Source organism: Nannobrachium achirus (assembly GCF_963921795.1).
Source record: "Nannobrachium achirus genome assembly, chromosome: 15".
NCBI lineage: Eukaryota > Metazoa > Chordata > Actinopteri > Myctophiformes > Myctophidae > Nannobrachium > Nannobrachium achirus.
This window is the reverse complement of record NC_137822.1, coordinates 17,770,603-17,791,372: the sequence shown is the minus strand read 5'-3', so window position 1 is coordinate 17,791,372 and position 20,770 is coordinate 17,770,603. Positions and strand designations below refer to the sequence as shown.

General features: G+C 41.9%; 1 protein-coding gene across 1 annotated transcript in view; it reads right to left on the bottom strand.

The window, feature by feature from the left end:
- Positions 1-3,815: 3,815 nt before the first annotated feature.
- Positions 3,816-20,770, bottom strand: part of LOC308299474 (protein FAM222A-like) — a 28,545-nt gene continuing 11,590 nt past the window's right edge. Inside the window, exon 3 of the mRNA XM_080743255.1 lies at positions 3,816-5,516. Coding sequence (XP_080599381.1) covers positions 4,120-5,516 — 1,397 coding nt within the window. The 3' untranslated portion in view covers positions 3,816-4,119. The remainder of the gene's footprint in view (positions 5,517-20,770) is intronic.

Sequence of the window (20,770 nt, the reverse complement as noted above, 5' to 3'; positions counted from 1 at the left end):
TAAAATGTCCAATCTGTATGGTACAGTATGTTAATACAATATAACTTACAACTGGGGTGATTGTATTTTGTCTCCCTAGTCTTCTATTGAGACATTTAGATCCTGTGTCTAGGTGAGACATGACCTTTGACACGATCCTGTTTCTGGTTTGAAATGAATTTTGACCTGAAGGTCAAGATTCAATTCACCTCCAGAGCAAGCGGTCAGGCTCTATTATCAGTGGTAAAGATATCAGCACTTGCACAGAACACAAGGGTACATAGTGATTTTAAAAGAAAGTCTTTTAAGCATTTAAAGCAGTGCCAGTTAGCGCCAATAGACTATTGCTACGGTACATTACATTTTTGGTGTGTCAATTTGACTTGAACCTTGCCCTGTGGCAAAAATAGCAGCAGAATTCATCAAGAAAGGCTGATGTTGAATAACAACGTAATTTGACCAGACAGTATTTCAAAGAAGATACTGATAACTGGGGGGGAAATCCACCCTCTTCGAACTCTTCTGTCCTAATCTTCCAGATCAACCATCCTCTTCCTCCCCTGACTCTCTTCCCAATCTTCCTCTGTTATCTACACCGTGGCCCCACTGGGACTGTTTTGCTGCAGGCCAGAGTGGCTCCTGTTTTCCTCCCAAAGGGACCCAGCTAATGCCTAATTAAGGCCTTAGGCTGCATCATACGACAGAGTTGCATGCTGAAAATAGCTGACGTTCAAGCTTATATTGCGTCACATCTGCGATACATTGTGAGCTTAAAGATCGGCTTTGTTCGGCACTGCGGCACCGGTGTACGACGAAGAATTAAATCAGGCTTTAATCTTCCCTGACTGACTGAGCGAGAGGAGCAGGGCCTGTAATCCTGCAGTTTTATCAGCAGCACAGCTGCCTCTAGGCCCGGCCTGAACAGTCTGGCACATAGGATGAAGAGAGGCCCCCGAGCAAAGCCAGAAGACAATAGGCCCAAAGACAGGAATTCAATTACAGCAACGTCTCAGTGACAAGCTGAGACTCAACACCAAATCACTCTAAAGAGGTCTATACATCGCCAGGCATTCACAGAGGACATCCTTATTTTATTTTAATTTGTGCATCTAATTCTAACATTAAAGCATTAAACCCATAACTTTTTGTGTGAATGTTATTTTAACCAAACTGCATGATTAGTGCAGTATGCTATCAACACAATGGTTAGAGGTGGTCTCCATACTCTTCCATTGAGAGAGACCTTTACGTCCTGTGGTTGAGTAGGGCTAGCCTAGCTGAGCTAGACATCCCAGCCATGTTAAAACAAGGAGGGAATACTGCAGTTAGTTAGCTAGATGCATTAGTATCTAGGCTGGCCCCAGGCTAGAGTAGGGCCACTGATGGTTGACAAGAGGTATTGTCTAAATACCTCCCCCCTACCCAAAGAAGTGCTATCGTTTTTGTTGATCCAAAAGGCATCTTAGCCAGTGCTTAAATAGCAGGTCAATATTATGAGCACATTTAAAAAGAAGAAAACACATTTTGAGCATTTCCAAAGCCAGATTTATTCTTCAGTGCGACTCAACAAAAATATCATACCAGTATTTACAACAGAAATCTTCAATTGAAAATGTAAATTTCCAGTTGAAAATCGCATTTTCGTCGAGTGAATATCGCATGACAATTTGTCGCTGAAGCATAAATCTGGCTTTAGTATTCAATAGCTGAGATGTCATTTCTGAATAATGGGATTGGGATGATATATATTATTAAAAGTAATATATTCTTGCACATTTATCCTGAGGGATTTCATACAGAAATGCAAAACCACAGAAAGAGATGGCCTTCCAATTTCCATATATATGATTCTTTCAAGGTTTCACTGGCTCCTGCCCCAAGCAAATATGCATCTAGACTATGATAATGAAGTCACTGTAGGGAATAAATTCCGCCTTCCCACTAATATCAAAATAGAAACAAATTTCAATGAACAAGTTCAGTGTGATTCAAATAATCAACAGAATAAAATTATAATAGACATGCCTTTCTAAACTAAAGTAAGAGTAGTTATAATACAAATATGATGTGACTGCATACTCTTGTGGTTTCACTTCATACATTACTTCACCAAAACTAAAACTTCATATACTGTAATTAGCAGAAAATGTCTCATCTAATTATTATTCAAAAATGTATTCCTGTGCTGGCTGAAATGTAATGTTGTGTATAATGTAATAACCATAACACATACAGAGCTTAGAAAAATGTATTTATTTGACAATCTTAATTAAGAATAGGCAAAGTGGGTAAGGGACTAGGGTCATACATTGCAAATGTAATAATTTTAACAACATACTCTATGGAGAGGGCTCACAATTCCATATATAATAATTGCACTTTGTAATCATGGAGACAGTCTGCCATTTAACAGAGCTCAACAGGCTGAGGAATAGTCAGCATCATTGAACTAGTGCAGAGACAAAGATCTACTCAGTCATACAGTTTAAGCCATCAAGCCTAATTATATACTTGCCACTCCATGTCACTCGACGAAAATAACTGGACTTCAACTGAGAATCAGTAATTTGACACAATGACATCACGTTTTCCAGCAGAGAAATCATTTATTTTTGTTGAGCGATGCTGCATAGGGCTGGGCAATATATAGAAACTTAATAGTGCTCATGTAGGTTAATCAAATAATCAACTATTTTTTTTAGAATATATTTTTTATTTCTTATATATCAACGAATCAACATGAAAACACGAATAGATTTTTTATAATCGACTAAATTGCCTAGTCTGATTAACCAATTAACCCTGTGTTATTGACGCAAATAGGAGATCTACAAGCTCTCAATGCATCACAATGCGATGTGTTGTGAGCCACGGTAGTTTTACTACTTCATTGTCGTTCATATTGTAATCGAGTTTGAAATAATCGTGATATCGATTTGAAGTTCATATCGCCCAGCCCTAGCGAAGCGGTCATATGACGATTGCACAAATTAGCTGTCAGGTATATAGCCCTACAAAGAAGGTATTGTCAATGATTGGGAAGGCCTGCGCTCTCCAGTGTGGCACTCCAGTGTGTCAAGGTGTTGTGAGACAGTTTGGGTCACAACAATCCAGTGAAATACATCTGATGAAAGGAAAAACATAATAAGACAATTTACCTATTAGCCATGCTTTCACTTTCTTCAAAAAGTCAACAAAAAAAGATAATCAAAAGAAATTGTAGATCCTGCATGAATTCAATGCCACAGCATTGGTTTGAGTATGGAGTGGATGTGTTACAATATGCTGTGCTGTGCACCATAATAACTACCTAACTGATCAAACATGACAATCCTGGATGCTCACATATCACACAAATAACTTAAAAGTAAGATCTTACCATGGCCAGCACATTCTGCAATGGCTAATTTAAGGAACTAGACTGTAGTTTGTGCCTGGTATGCCATAAATCAATAATGCCAAAAACATAATCAATAATAAACAATGTACCAAAGAAAGAAGTTAAGTTAAGTTAAATTACTAATAAAAAAAATGTCCTCTAAAAGCAGCAGCATAAAAAGACGTATGCCAAAACATATTAACAGCATATTCACATTTTTCATATCAAAGACACAATTCCCATTTTTAAGTTACCGGTAGGTTTCAATTTCAATTTCATTGTAATGCACAATTTACCATCACTGATTGTTTAAAAGAAGAATAAATGCCAAATTATGCAGCCTGGAGTTCTGCCCATTTCATTCCATAATGTAATGTCTATTATGGCACCCTATGAAGAACTACAGAGGCATTGCCTGCAAATAATCTATAGCCATAGAGTTTCTAAAGAAAACAGCAAAACGAAAATAAGTTTCATCCTGACTTGGTGCACAGCACTGGGATTGGGAAATGCAGACATACAGTACATGAATGGTCTTACAAAATATACAAACAAGAATACAATCTTGAAATAAACTTGTCCCTCGAATGATTATCATTTACCTTTTCAGGTTTGTAACACAGAGCCTTCTACAAATACATGCACAAATAAAAAAGGATGTCTTATTGTAGAGTGGTCTTCCCAAATTGATAATATTCTGCCCATAAAGTATACGAAATATTTATCTTTTTCTGTGCCCTGCTGTGAGGCAGTACCAGGTCTTATCTGTAGACGGGAAGTTGAATGTGGTTTTGCTGGTGGTGCTCCAGTAGTCGAGGTATCCCCATGACTTCGTACCCGCGGCCCAGCATGCGCTCTTTGATGCAAGGAGCGTGGATCTCACTGATCAGGCACTCCAGAGACTGCAGACTGCTGCTAAGCACTGAGGCATGGCAGAGGCTCGTGCTGGGCATCCCACAACAGAGGCTTTGGTCTGTGCTGTAGGCCAGAGGATGGAGCTGGGGCTGCTGATGTGGGTGGTGGCGGTGATTTGGATGAGGCTGTGGGTGGGAGAGCCCTACATCTCTAGGCCTACCCATTGAGTGAGCAGTCGCCAGCTCCTGAGAAGTATAACAGTCACTGACAGGGGTAGCCAACACACTGTTCCATGGAGGAGCAAAGTACTGTCCGACAGAGAACTCTCCATGCATAGCAGCGCAGTTCAGAGGGGAGGAGCTGCCTCGCTCCTGCCCGGCCCCATTAGTGTCTGCACTGAGGGTGTGTGGCCTGTATGATAGCTGTGTGGAGCGTCCCAAAGGGACGCAGGTTTCAGGGGAGCGGCAAACCGTAGCCTCCGTGCCACTGCGCCTTTGAGCATTGTTGAACATCCTCAGTGTCCCCTGTTGATAGTGCTGTTGTTGCTGTCGTTGTTGCTGAATTTGATGTTGTGGTTTCTGCTGCCACAGTCTGTAGTCTCCTTCATCCAGGTACCGAGCTTTGGCCATATCGGCACTCTGGGTAGGTAGCACTGCACCTGAGAATGCCAGGCTGCTCTGGTGTGGCACTCCCAAAACATAGCCAGGGTCTGAGCAGGCCACAGCTGCTACAGCTTGGAGAGAGGGGCTGGCTTGTGACTCTCTAACTGGCTGCATGGCCTGGCTGTGTGGGACTCGGTTCATCTGTCTCATTAGGCTATGGACCTCTGCTAGCTCAGATTGGGGGGCCAAGCCCTGATCTCCCGAGGTCATGATAGCATTGGAGGAAAGTGTCTCATTAGAGACATCACGGCGCTTACAGGAGCCTATATGATAGGCCTTGTGTTCATGTCTGGTAATTGTGTAGCTGTTGTTCAGAGGATTGTTATATGGTGCAGCTGCAGTCTGGGCTGGGGAATGTTTAGTCCTCTTCCCTTCACAATTTTTCACCAAACCTTTAACCATCACAGAAGCATTGACCATGGCCAACAAACCTTGACCTCCTGAGTAGGGTTGTAAATAGGGGCTGTAACGTTGCCCTGTAGTGTCTAAGCCATTCACTGTCCTGTTAAGCTGTTTCTGCTGGGGTACACGGATGTTGGATGGAAAGATTTTGATGGATAGAGGGTTGTTGGCTGTCTTCTGGGCGAAGGCATCCAATTCGGCAGGAGATGGGTACCGAGAAGTCATGGATTCTGGCTCACCTGAAACACAAGCAGAAGGAGATCCTTATTGTTGGGCTGAGAAGTTGACACATTTCATAAACAGGAGATCTGACCAGTCTAACCATTCTGACAAGACAATGTATACATTACATTTTGAATGTATATGGTCAGTTAACACCCATGTAGAGCTAAAATAAATACTACAATAAAACCTTTATGGCAGTTTTTCTATTTTAACTCCCTCGCTTCCCTAAATCCTTTTAAGGGAGTTATGGGAGAAATCTGCATCTCTTTTAAACTCATTTGGAGGAGGGGGGATACCTCTGGCACTGTTTGATCAGTACTTTATGAAATTAATTCAGACTCGTTTCCACCTAGAATCCGATTACCCAGGGAAATCAGGGAGGGTTGCAGAGGCAACAAGGGAGGAGCTAATTTTACCTCATTGGCTCAAGTGGGATTCATTTGGAGATAATGAGCCACTCATCATAGGGCAGCCTAAAGCCTGATTTTACTTAGGGTCGTTTCATACCGTTATAAGGACCCTAACTAATTTCGGTTCGGGAGTGCTCCCCGACCCGAAATTATTTAGGTTCGGGGGGAGTTCATCCATACTTTCTTAACGGCTATAGTGCCGAAGTCGCTTAAATATTGGAGGTCCGTGGCATGACAACGTTTGTGGCCGATGAATGAGCATTGCAGGGCGGATACATATTTGACTTGCCCTGGCGCTGCACGTTGAATGACTTGAAGTCCAGTGAGTACAGTAGCAGGCAGCTCCAGCAGGCAGCAGCACCAGTGACGGGTGCTGCTGCTGCTACAAGCTCACATTATAGACGTGCCGCGGCCGCCTCTCTTGCTGCATGCATATCACGCAGTCACAACTCGTCGTGGACAACACGGAACATTAGCAAAGTTGTGTCTATGCTTTTCTTTTCTCTTTAAAACGGTCGGCGCGAGTAGCACTAGCAAGACATGCACCAAAGCTGCGTGTGTGTGTGTGTGTGACGTGTGTGTGTGTGTGTGTGTGTGTGTGTGTGTGTGTGTGTGTGTGTGTGTGTGTGTGTGTGTGTGTGTGTGTGTGTGTGTGTGTGTGTGTGTGTGTGTGTGTGTGTGTGTGTGTGTGTATGTGTGTCGCGCGCGCGCCTCCCAGTCCACCACTCCACTCGTCTCCCCATACCAGAGCGATGCCCAACACACGGCACAAGCATTTGGAAGTCGGCGTGTCTCCCTCCCAAACGACCGATGTTTCCTTGGATTTACAGCCGAGAATATGCACTTGAAGCCGGGCTGAATGAATTAGAAGACACCGCTGAGTACCGAAATTAAGTCGGGAGGTCACAACATTTCGTCAGCACCGTAGAGCCGAATTTAGTCGGTTGACGCCCCCCCCGAACCGGGAGATGCGAACCATATTTGGGTTTGCCTAGTGCCGAACCGAACTTTGTTAGGCTCCTTATAACGGTATGGATCGACCCTTAGTCGTACAACTGTGTATAAATTAGGCATAAGTGGAACCTGATGCTGCTAAATGTGAGAAGAAACAGCAAATGTCATCTAAAAGTGGTACTTAAGGTTTGTATCTTAATGTAATATGTGGAAAAACATTGCAATTCAATAAATCATGACTGAAGCCATTATGAGCTTGGCTGAAGCAGGCTAATAGTTTTGACTCATCGTTTCTTGCATCTGACATTTACTATAGTATATATAGAGTACCACATCATAGTTCCAACTTGGTTATCCATGGGGCCGACATGATACTGACATGATACTGAGGATGGTTAGTATATCATGTCACTATCATGGTCAATATCATGTGTAAAACAGTCCAGTTTAATGTAAAGTTCAAAATAAAGTTTACATTTTAACAGGGACCTGGAAAGTGGATAGGCAGCACTGGCCCAAAAAAGGTTCAGAAACACTGGCTTTATAGCAAGCTTTCTCTTAAGTATTCAGCAAGTGCGAATACCTTGTGTTCAGTCTCTCTGCATCAATGAACCACATCAAATGTGAGTTTTGAGACATATTCAATATTGTTTTATGCAATTCATGGTATAAGGGACAATAGAACACAAAGTGGAACTCATTCTCATCTGCTCTTCCTCTACAACCCCCCTGTGATGGTCAACATTGGTCAACCTATTTTGAGAATATCATCCTGTATGTATGTACATGTTCGATGCTTCGCATTTTAAGTGTGTAGATCTGCTGTTTTCGCTCCGTCGTATGACTAAGTATTCAGCTTAAGTGGTTAATCCTTCTGTGAACCTGAATTGACACTAATGTAAAAGCCTGGAGCTTTGGGTGAAGAAGAAGTTGCAGCAGACAGAGAAAGCACAACCAGCAGGAGGACATGCTATTGAATGGTGTACGGGAAAGCTGAGGGGACAAACCTAGATTGGATTTAAACACCATTATTCAGGCAATTTCATGGCTGCTTAACTCACAGCGACAAAGGAGAGGCGGAAAAGGCGCTCCATTTAAAAGCAATAAATCACCCGGCAGAAATTACCACCACCCTTCAGAACGACACTTTTATGGAATTCCTGACATGAAAAGCAAAAGTGCTGAAATTAACCTAGATTACACCACAGTCAGCGGAAATCACGGTAGTGAAGAGAACAAAGCAGTAATCTGCAATAAAAGGAAAATGGGGCGGGGGGGAAAAACACAACACTTCATTTCGTTTTCAATAACAAAATCCATTTGAAGAGGTACTTCAGCGATGCAGGGGGAGAGCTCACTTGTTGTTCCCGTTTGAAATTGATTTGGGGGTTCATTTCATTTCAGGCCCACAACGAGCCTCCAACTGTGAAAATGATTCAATCTACAAGATCCATCTCATGAAGGAAATAAATTGGGTGTTTAAAATGGAAGAAAGGGGCGAGGTGGAGTGTTCTAGCCATCCAGCCGTCTCCCAGTGGAGAATGGGGAACCGCACCATGGTGCCAGCAGCATGAGTGAATTCCTCAGAGAAATACAGCACAGCAAAACACTGCTTATTTATGTATCGCAATATAGCACTGCCACAGAAAACAAGGGCATCTGGGAGTGTGTAGAACAGATGTCTACACAGCCTTAATACAAAAGCAAACGACTGTACAGTCTCACACCTAATCTGCCAATGAGGAGAGTGATGGGAATGAGGAACAGGGAGAAAACAGCGAAGTAATTGAGATAAAGTGTGGTCTATGCCATTTAGCAATCTTTATACATCATTTACAGATGTTGGGTTGACTGGTACAGGTACAATTCATTATTATAATGTATTTCCATGCTGCACAGCATAACCACAGCTAACGTGGTAACGGTAAGACTAGCAGGATAGATTTTCAACTATATTCCAACTCATTATCCTCTTCTTAAGTTTCAAAGAAAGAAAGAAATTAAGGCTTTCATGGCCTAGAGGTGCTTCTGTTCGTGACATCATGCATGTAGTGGCATGAGCTATGCCTATGATTGGTTTACTTTTGAGGGGACATACCATATACTGTACATACACACATACTGTACAACGTATTAACGTCAGGTAAATTGTTTAGCCTCCATAGCCCACCTCTGAGACATTTGGAGTTCAAGATCCCCTAGTCTTAATAAGAAAAGGTGACATCATCCACCTCTACTAAAGTAGTAAAATTAGGCTAAATTATTAGATATGAGCAAAAGAGCTCTGCTACAAAAGAAAAGGTTTTCTTCCATCACTACTGACCAACAGCACACAAAATCACGTATAATCTGTCATGGCTCATCGCTCCCAATTGCCACTGAAAAATAAATATTCTAAAAAACTAATCCTGTCATTTGTGCCACCCGTCATTCACTAGAGTTTTAGTGTTTGGCCCTGAGCTGTGAGATTGGCTTGATGTTCCACAAACACTTCAAACAGTTTGAATACTAACTCATCTTCAAAGGGTGTCTCACTCCTTAAATCCAGAGATTACAGTGTCAGTGCCATGGAGACACATCTCAGCTGTACCACCCACTGTGGCTAGCTTAATGTAGCTGTACAGAAACCTCCTCATTGGTTACACTTTGCCCACATTCACATATTTATCTATTTTTTTAAATACTCGTTTCGACTTGATTAGAAAAGCCGAAGCTCTTCTCAATGGCATGATGAAAAAATAAGGCTAAACCCAGAGATGCCAAATCTCATGCACTGACTGTGAGACTCACGTACGGTATATGACTCGCCTCACACACTCACCTGGCCTACAGTATTTCCTCACTCTGTCAAAACAAATACGTCACCAGTTCATATGAAATAAATGTCTAACATAAATAAACCCACTACAGTACTACTACTAATAATAATACTACTACTAATACTAATAATAATGCACTTTACATTTCAAATCTCAAAGTGCTACAGTAGCTACAGAATATAAATATACATGTGCATAAAAACAAATTAAAAAATGTCAAGTTTAATCTCTCTCTCTCTCTCTCTCTCTCTCTCTCTCTCTCTCTCTCTCTCTCTCCAGTTTTATTACATTTTTTTATGGTTGGGGTAAGGATTAGAAGTTGTGGAAGTGGGGAAATGGCTGTAAATAGTAATGCTTTTTTACTTCAAGTACAAAGAATAAAAATAAATCCCTTTGGCAATCGGTGGTGACCCCAAACAGGCCACAAAAAAGTTGCTCTGCTAGTACCATCAAGTTTCACTCCAAGGTTTTCTGAAATGTTGTCAACTCTGTAAGCCAGGAAGAAATGCACTGTGGAAGTGGCAAATTCTTGGCTTCAATTTCTTTACTTCAAATAACTCATAAAATAATGGTGCATAGCACAGCTCGCCAATTCAATTAAATGATGAATGATAATACAAAAGTGAGGAGTGTGATGAAAACAGCTGTCTAGAAGGAGCCCTTGACCTTTACTTGCAGTGCTAAGATTTATGGACCTTTGGGGTAAGCACAGCTACAAATAACAAAAACAGTCTTGAATCCAAATGAAGATAACTGTTGTTGCATTATAACCGCTTTGTTTGGAATATTAATGACAACATTCTACAGTATATAAAGTCAGGTTTTAGGAATTACAGAAAAGAAAATGAATGTACCTTTCAAATGTGCACAGTCTGCACTCTGCACACACACACACACACACACACACACACACACACACACACACACACACACACACACACACACACACACACACACACACACACACACACACACACACACACACACACACACACACACAAACCAGGTTTGTATTGTTGAGTAAGACATGACAGAGGAGGTAATTAGTAGTCTGATCTTAAGCAGTTAATCACCTGTAGACAGACCACAGTCTCATACTTGAAGTCCTCTCCCCACTCAAATGCATTTACTGAATATACAATATAAAATAATGACTTTGGGGCGCCCGCTGCACTACTGGTCCAGGAGTGTTGCCACATGGGCATGGATGCCTGGTGGCGTTGCCGGTTCGATTCCCGATCCTGACGACCTTTGCCGTTGTGTCACTCCCCATCTCTCCCCCCATTTCCTGTCAGTCTACTGTCCTATAAATAAAAGCCCCAAAACAAATCTTTTAAAATAAAATAATGAGTTTAGCAGTCAACCTTGGCTTAGGGCAGTGGTTCTCAACCTGTGGTACTTGGGCCCCCCTCTGGTGGTACACAGATCTAGGAGTTTCCCAAGAATAAGAAATAATACATGTGGAGTGAAATATTAATATTATACTACAGGTAGTTCTTCTGACCAAACAATTGGTTGAAATAGGCTCTCCAGCCGTGCTGAACTGAGCTTGAGGGCACACCTCGCCGTTAATAGAGGATTTGAGAATCACATTACAGTTTGCATGGGAAGTTCAGAAATGTAGCTAAATCTGTCCGATGACCCGCTCATCAAATTATTGGCTTAGAAATGCAACAAAAATGAAAATATCAAGGAATAAATTGACCTCCTGTGTTAAAGTTATACCATGTAACTTTTTTTATAAAACAAATCTTAAAATTGTCCTAACTGTTAAATCGCTAAAGTTTTAGAACCCCCACTCTGTTATTTTCAGCTTCTGAAGCCTTCTCTTTATATGTTTTCTATGAGTTGTGAGGGGGGGAGAATTTCCCGGCAAAATGTTGTCATCTCCCACATGATACACTACCGGCCAATCACAGCGCCGATCATACACCACCGGCCAATCACAGCGAGTCTTGCCGTCTCTAAAGGAAGTAGCTTCCCTCAGCAACTGTGTTTACATTGGTGAAGGAATCTTGCCTGCTACTCCCTCAATCCTGGTCTAAAAATGATGGGAGACAGCTCTACGGAATCGTATCGGCGAGGCGGAGGTGCTCGCGACGGCCACGGGGGGGCCGAAAAAAGCAATACCGCTACTGACCACTAGTTGAGCAGCTTCCACAGTACAGCTTTAACTGTGCATAGCTGAATAGGATGGGGTGGGTCTACGCACATGTATTTTAACATCAGTTATTATGGTGGTACATGGAGAGACACATATTTTCTGAGGTGGTACTTGGCATAAAAAGGTTGAGAGGGTTTTTTTTTCTTGTTACCTTTTAATTTTTCTCCCAGTTTTGGGCCTTAAAATTAACTCATGCCGCCTGTCACTGCTGCTGACCAGTGACCACTTTTGACTGGTCTTGGGGAGGGTGTAAACAACCCACGTGTCTCCTCTCCTCTGATACTCATGCCATCACCAGTCGCTTCCTTTCACCTGACAGTGAGGAGTTTCATCGCGAGGACGTAACGCTTGCTGAGGAATGCTATCCCTCTCAGTTCTGCTCCCTGTCAGATGTCACCAACCGTAGGACTTGTTAATGCAGTCCTCCACGCCCGATTTCCCACCCGCGAACACGGCCATTTGTGTTCGTTAGAGTGCACAATCTGCCCATCCATGACTCCTTTCATGTCTGACCCCCCAGGTATGACATGAAAGTTAAGGACTGCAGCTTTAAATTAACGCTCCAGATTTTACTATGTTCTTCTGATTCGAAGGCATGTATGTATATTCTCTCTGAAGTATCAGCATAATGTCACTGATGCATGCATGCCTCTAGGTACTTAGATTCATATACGCTATTTGAGATTTCAGCAGTTTAGCCTTGAATATTTCTTGGTTACTTGGGAGGGGCCCTGAGCACGAAAGAAACCTGCTGCTTAACTGTTGTGGCACCATGCTGAGCAAAACTGGCATGCTTTCACAGAAAACACCCAATCCTGACTTCTTCCTTCCATGCAGGGGATGTCCTTGGAGTAAGAAGTTTGGGGCTGGGGCCAATCCCCAATATCACACCATGGCTAATTATGCACAAGCATATGAACAGTCCTCAGAGGGCAGATGCAGAACATTATCTACATGTAATATGTTTATCTGCATATGTGTAGTATGTAGAGAGAGAGAGAGAGAGAGAGAGAGAGAGAGAGAGAGAGAGAGAGAGAGAGAGAGAGAGAGAAAGAATAATTAATGACCGTAACACACCGGAGGGATGGAGTACAGCATCTAGCATTCATCATACCATCCATGGATCTATGGTCTTTCATAACCCTGAATCCACCCCCATGCAATCCCACACAGCGCTTTCTGTCACGGTAAGCTGGCTAATCTTTTTTCCCATGGTCACACTTAAAGCAATTCCCCACAGATCGGAGTGGAGACCTCATTGTTTTGGAGCTGTTTGAGTTAATCACTGATTTATGGGCAAAACAAGCCCCTGAGCCATGGGCTAAAAACAGGAGTTGGACTGGCTCATTGCATTTCCACACCATGACTTTTCTCCTGCCTCAAAATCCTTACACACCCAAAAGACCAGCATGAGGAGACAAGCACAATCACCACACTACACTATTATTGCAATATCCATCCAAAAACGTTTTCAAACATAAAATATTAATTGAATAGCTTTATAGCCTGAAGAATCATGAAAATACTGAAGACTAATCATTAACATTTTTGTGTTATAAATTCTTTATAAGAATCTCAACAGGGATCATTTACAGGCCCAGGCACCGATATTGGGCATGAAGTTTCCTACGGAGCTTACAGGGGTAAAGGGAGGGTGTGAATTATGGGCTGTTGTCAGTTATTCAATCAATTCATTTGAATGAGCCGTGTCAGTCAACAAGAATGTGGGAACACAACCTGACAGAAATCATAAAGAGTTGCGTGATATTGTAACGTAACGCCGTTCTGCCAAGCGCCTCCCTGCCTGCATTTGATTGGCTGAATGCAAGACTCAGAAAACAAGGACACCCCCTCAGAACCAACAGTGGGGGTGTTGTCACATTCTAATACAGCAAAAAGCCATGGTCATTGGACTCTCGACCCCAACCTCATGGTAAACACCGTAGAGTTTGGGCTATGGGAACTGTTTTCATGGCATGCTATGGGATAGCGGCTACCTACATTTGGCTTACACACAGAGAGAGGGAGAATGCCAGAAGAGTCTGATGCTAAACCTCCATTTAGGACCCGTGTCCACACACACACACAGCGTTTTATGAGCAAGAAGGCGCTTTGGATGTCGTCCCCATAGCACTAGCATGCAGATTGACACGTGCAATGCTCGAAACCCTATTGTGTTAGTAGCACACATAGCTTAGCTCAAACAGCATCAACATGAACTTCTCATGCTTGTACAGCAGGTGCCAACGATTCCACAACAATTTACAATTTAGGCATTAATCTAGAGTGATGTACAATAGGCAAGGACAGCACAAGGTAATACATCAAATGCATTTAAATAGTAATCTAAAAATGTAGTAGGTAGACCAAGAACCTATTCAATAAAATCAATACAAATCAAAAATATAAAAAATATCAACATCAATATCTGTACATCGAAGCTACAGTATACACACTATAGCTTCGATGTACGAAAATGGCCTGGCATCAGTCTATATAAAAATGCTCTCTAAATTACATTTTAGCCTTTTTGCATATATAGCCTGTATGTGCATCGAGGGAAGGCAAGTGCTACTGTAAGTGCTATGGGCTAAGGTGGAGTCTGAAGAGGTGAGTCTTTAGACTACGGCGGAAGCTGAGTCTGCAGCTCTAACTGCAATGGGGACAACAGCCCATAACTCAAGGTCTGCAAATAATTTGAGTGTGCACATCCCCGGGTTTGGACTAGTGTTATTGATGTTGATTATTATTACTTTCTGTTCAGACCACACCCAATGTACTCTGTTGTTCCCATGTCCTGACTGACATTCTACACTGGTGAAACCACCTAAGCCAGCCAGGTAGTTCAGCACATACGGTATCTACTATCTACTGTACAGTATAATCGCATAGGCCAGGGTTCCCCAATAGGCGGAAATGGCCCGCGGGGGGCTACTGTCTGGCCCACACCAACCTCAGTAATAATGGTGGTATAAGAGCAGCAACAACACTATTATATCGTCGTTGTCGGGTGGAAATCTCGTATCTCCAAATTTGTACGTTCTTTCGCAAATCATACAAGTCCGTCGCACAAAAGTAGTGAAAACAGCAGATCTACAAGCACACAACGCCACGCACCGCGAGGCGTTGTGTGCTTGTAGATCGTCTGTTTTCACTAGTTTAAATCATTTTTAAAATGATAAATTCAAAACGAACGGTTTTGGACATACAAGATTTTCACCCGACAACGACGAAAACTGTCGCTGGAGTAGTGGGAACGCCACCGTCGCCCCCTGCAATGTTGTGGCCCTCGGCTTGGTACCCTAGACATAATTCGGCCCTTGGGGAAAAATAATTGGGGAACCCTGGCATAGGCTATAGTTGCATCACAGTGGCTTGTGAGTTTGTATTTTTCTGCGCATGACACCATCATACAATAAAATATAAATTATGCAGGTGTTGTTCACACCTGTTATATACTCTTATTTACCACAGGAATATTCCTAATGTTTTATTGTTTTGTGTGGCTCACCTTCACAATAAGAGATATGGCACTCAATACGTTAAAAGCAAAGTCTCTAGTGTTCCCATGACAACTGTTTCTATGAACACATTAGTCCTCGATAAGCCCACTCATTAGAACAATGTAACTAATTGACCCCACCTTCGTACAGTTGTTAGGGACCATGCTGGTCGGGCAGAACATGGACATTTATTGACTTCAATTCAGACTACCAGTGAAAGTGGTGGTGTTCATTTAGTTTGTACCATTCCTTGCCATATCAGCACAGTTTTCATCTCTATATGTGAAATCCTGACCCAGACAGTGTTCCGAGCATTATTTGGTCTCCATAGTCAAACATTTTGTGCAGTCCCCACCCTGCAGATGCCTGTGCCCTAACAGAGTATCGCCATTAAGATGCAGTACTAGCACTTTTTCTTCATATTAATGTAGCCACATAAAGAGGCGTTAATATTAATGTCCTGGGTTAGCCGGGGCCTGCCAACTAGAGCCTCTATGGGAAACAAAAAAAGAGCCCGGGGAGGGTGGTGGTGGGGCAGAAAGAGACGGAGAGAAAGAGAAGAGTTGTGAGAGAGAGAGAGAGAGAGAGAGAGAGACCTCGAGTGCTAGGCTACTTGCCTAAACATCTATGAGAGTCCTTTTCAGTTCAGTGGGGTAACTGCTCAACCTGGCAATCCAGGGTAGCCATTAGAGAGATAGAGGGATGTTGGAACAGAGAAAAGACATACAGGATGTACTATAACACCAGAACACTTACTCACACTAAGCACTTCATTCACCCCTTCCGCCCCTTCCGTGAACACACTCAAACACGCACGCACGCGCGCACACGCACACACGCACACACACACACACACACACACACACACACACACACATACACACACACACACACACACACACACACACACACTCTCTCATTCAACCCTTTTTCTATCCTTCCCTCTCTCCATCTCAGTAATCTTTTCACGAAGGGGGTGTTGGGTTCGCAGAGCTGAGTAGCCCCAGGATTGAGCATTTAGATATGTGTGTTGGAGGAGATTCAGGCAGATACGTCTTTACGCCGGTGTCACTCCTTGTTTGTTTATGTGGACCTTTACTCAGCTCGGGGAAAGTGCTTGTCTCAAATGAAAGCCTGGCGGAAGCACAGGCCAGTAGCGTGGGAAGAAACCATTCCCAGTCGCCACACTCAAGCAGAGAGATATACAGTAGTAGTGCTAAGGCTACGTTTGCACAAATGAATTCCTGTTATTTCTTCCTCATGCGCCACAACCAATGCGGTGAACTATAAATTTGCCATAAGCACTTGAACCCTAGCGTCCCTCCATATTCTGGGCATGTCATGATATAATAGGTGAACATTCTGTAAAAATAGCAGATCTACAGTACAAGCTCTCAACATGTTGTGTGACGTGTTTTGCGAGTTTGTAGATCGGCAGTACTTTTTCATTCCATCTGGCAATGTTTGAATTGTCAGGGTGCAGGGGGGTGCTGGAGGCAAAGGGGTGCTGTTTAACTTTAACACACAGTGGCTGCATAGGATGCTCAGGGGAGAATGGGCCCTGCAGGTAAACAGGATGAGAAAAGCGCTCCTGGTTCTGCCTAAGGCAAACTAGGACCCTCTGTTCCAACGTTTAGTAGACAAGTGCTCCACTGATTCCCAATTAATATTTAATAAAATGAAGAGACAAAGGCATTTCCCCCCCCAGGATAGAAATGAAGAGATGGGGGTAATGGAGGTAGGAAAGTCAACCTCTGAAATGTGAGCACAGATGAGGATATAGGCAAGATGTTGGTTATTTATCTTCCTGTCACTATTAACCATAAAATGCCAAGATGACGTTATGCTAAAGTGTTATACTAGCTTAGGTATTATGATCTTTTAGGTATTATGATCTTTTAATCTATTCTTACCATTCAGGTCCGCAAAAATATGTCATACTGTTAAGACGTATCAAGTTGCATGCCCAAGGAAAAGTACATGATGAAGGTTAACTCAAAATGGCTTGTGTTGGGTGAATAAATTGGAACAACATCCCCCGTGTTATGGCATAATAGCCTGGCATCACAATATAACCATACATGTACACATACACATAATTTAGGGAATGTTGACCTAAATAGTTTCTAAATAGGCTAGAGTATACAGTATATTATAGTCATACATACACATGTGTTCAAACACCCAACAGAAGTATATATTGATTATTGAAGGGTGAATGATAAATAATTACGCTAAATATGATTTGCCTCTATCATTGGTTCCCCTTCATTTGAAGATATTTCCGCAACATGCTTGATCACACAGAACCTATGTTCTGCAGCTAAAACGTTTAAGGATCTAATATACAGAAGGCTTAACTAATAATGAATTATCACATTATAAATTGCAATGTCCAGATGATTCATAAACATGAATCATCAATATGTGCACATTGCGGTCTTACATTTCGGTGCAATTGAACAGAAAGGTTCTTTTTCATGGAGGACAGGGTGTTCAGAGAGGTTGATATACAATGTTCCTAAACATATTTCTCAATCCGTTTTTCACTGGCACTCTGGAGTTTTAGGCCTATGTCTGTGAGAAAACACTGGCAAGACACAAAACAAGAAAGACATGTAAATATCCTTGTACTGTTTTAAACACTGATAATAATCGTCAAAATGTCCATCTATCACCTCAATAATGTGAATGTGAATGTACATGCACTTTACATTGACATAAACAAGTTATTCAGGTAGCAATTGAAACAATGAATAAAGCCAGTAAGATGAACAAAACAATGCCAGTTGAACTGATCATGGCAATCTTTCGTGTCAAGCTGTTCCTTGGCTCAAACGTGTCAAAAGATATTTGATGGAGCTCAGAGCTTGTCCCTGCTGAAAATCACATAAAAATCTTGAAATCGCTACCAAAACATTTCCAAAAGGAAACCAGAAATAAGAACACCGAAGGGCCCTAGCCGACAGAGTAGCCTTTGCCTGTGTCTCTGTCTCTCTGTATGTAGCCTATCTCTTTATCTCTGTCCCCACAAAAGTAGACCGATCACATGCTGCTAAATGCATACAGAAAAGCACACAGCTCAACTCACACTGCGACATGCATACAGTGAAGGCCCAGCTCCATATAGGCAACATTATCAACGTTAGCACAGAAAGCTCATATTAGTACGCTAGCACATCATGGGTGATATGTGGGTTTCCTCAGGATATGCAAACAGTATCACCAACCAAAGAAATGTTTGCAATTGCCATTTTGCAGATAGTCATTCTTACAGTTATTGATCCATTTAAGCAATCATATTTTCTTTTGACTTGTAACTGGAATTTTTATAGCAGCATGCAATTGCTATTTTAAAATGTAAGCTATACTGTATGTAGTGGATGCAATGCAAGCCATTTACCCAAATGAATGCTATCAATTGCTATCTTTTCTATTGTGGAAAAGATGGACATCTCATTGATACCTATTCAAATTTGGTTCATAAATATTAATTATGACAAAGGCTTCTGTTTTTATATAACAATTCATAGATTTATGGTAATGAAAGCAAAAAAGACCCTTAGAGAAAGTCTGTGTACTTGCCAGTGTAAAATTGAACACAATGGTACAAATCCTGGAAACAATCGATCATTTGTATGACTGTACTCTTGGTTGGCAACAAATTCTACACTTGTCAACTGAATGATCCATCCAACTGGCAGCTGGCAACGGTTAAGATATAACAGCATGCTGTAATATTGTCTGCACTGAAGTTTTCTGTATCATATTTTATCCTGCTGTTAGAAAGATGGTACATGGTCTATTTAGATAAAATAAAAGAATACATTTTATGGTTGCATTTGAGAACTTTGCTATGAACACAATTTTTTGTGTACACAGTATGTGGCGGAAAAAAGGTACTTGCAACGTGCACAAGAAAACTGGCACAGACGGGCAGGGGTGAAGACATAATCTTCCCCTTTGCCTTCAGCCTGGTGATTAACCACACTGTGACATTATGTGTGTATATGTTGCTAAAAGGTACTCAAGGGAAAAAGGGTGTACTGTAGTATACTTACTGAATAAGTCATGATGTAAGGTAGCATCTATTAGCTGCAACCACCATCATTAAAATAACCTATACAGAACAAAGTCAAATGTGCATGCTCTGTCCATATTTAATCAATGCAGTCCTAATCAAATTAAAGATGCTGAGACAACTAACAATGATCAGGCTCACCTAAATTCATAATAGAACTTAAGAGAAAGGCCAGCCCAGGGTTTTCTACAACAGTCATAATCCAGGTCGAGCTAAAGTTTAGCTGCTAAACACACCACTTTCCCTGTTTGTGTGTCTCTGTAAAATCCTGTACATTTGTATACAAATGGATAAATAAACACAGAGTATTTTACTGTATACCTCTGTACTGCAAGAACACAGAGATGAGTGGCCCTCTTAAAGGACCATACCTGGCATGTTTAGCCCACTGACTATGGGTGCGTTCAGAAATGCGCACCGGGTGTGTGCTCAGTTTAGTGAGTTCACTGGGCGATGACGTTGTATAATGCACTTAGTGTGGCTTATTTATTTACGAACGACCAGTTAAGGTGCAGCGGTGCGCTTTTTCAGTCTGAACTCTGAAGGAAAGCAACAGTTGTTAACGTAATGTTGCTATTGAAAGGTAATTTAATTTATAACATTGGCCTACCTGCTGTTGGTTTACACGTTGAAGTGTGTGTAACAATAAAGCCGCAAATGGTGCATTTTGCTATCATTTCCTATGCCATTGTCCACCGCAGCGAAGCGCTCGAGACACTAGTGAAAATCAACCAATCAAAACACTGCAGTGACACCCTTCTGAGTAGGGTCGGTCAGTGTGCGCACTGAGCACACCGGGGGCCCATCGTACTTGATTTTCGAACAACAAAACACTGAGCGCACCGAATAAACAAACGACAAGAGGGCACACCAGTGCGCTCAGTCTGCATTTCCGAAAGCACCATATGATTCACGCTATACAGTAACGGTACTTGACATTACTGCCCTCCATTTTGTTTCACTTTTGGTCAAAAAATGTCATTGTGTTTTAATGTGTTTAAAAGCACATACGGATTTGAAATCTTTCTTGGAATCTATTGCGTATACTTAAGTCTGTGTTCCATTTGTATTTGGCACTGACTAGACTAGAAAATGCCTAATGCCGTTATAACAATAGTTTTAACAGGGTATACTGTGTTGTTGGTTGTTTTCTGTGTTGTCACTTCTTAATCACTTTTAAGTTCACTCTGGCATCCCTATTTTGGACATACAGTATCATTAAAGGTGAAGATATACCGCAAGCAATTTGAAAATACACAATCTACAAGCTCAACACATCGCCCTGTGATACATTATGAGCTTGTAGATAGTTCTTTTTGCTATTCATCACACGGCAA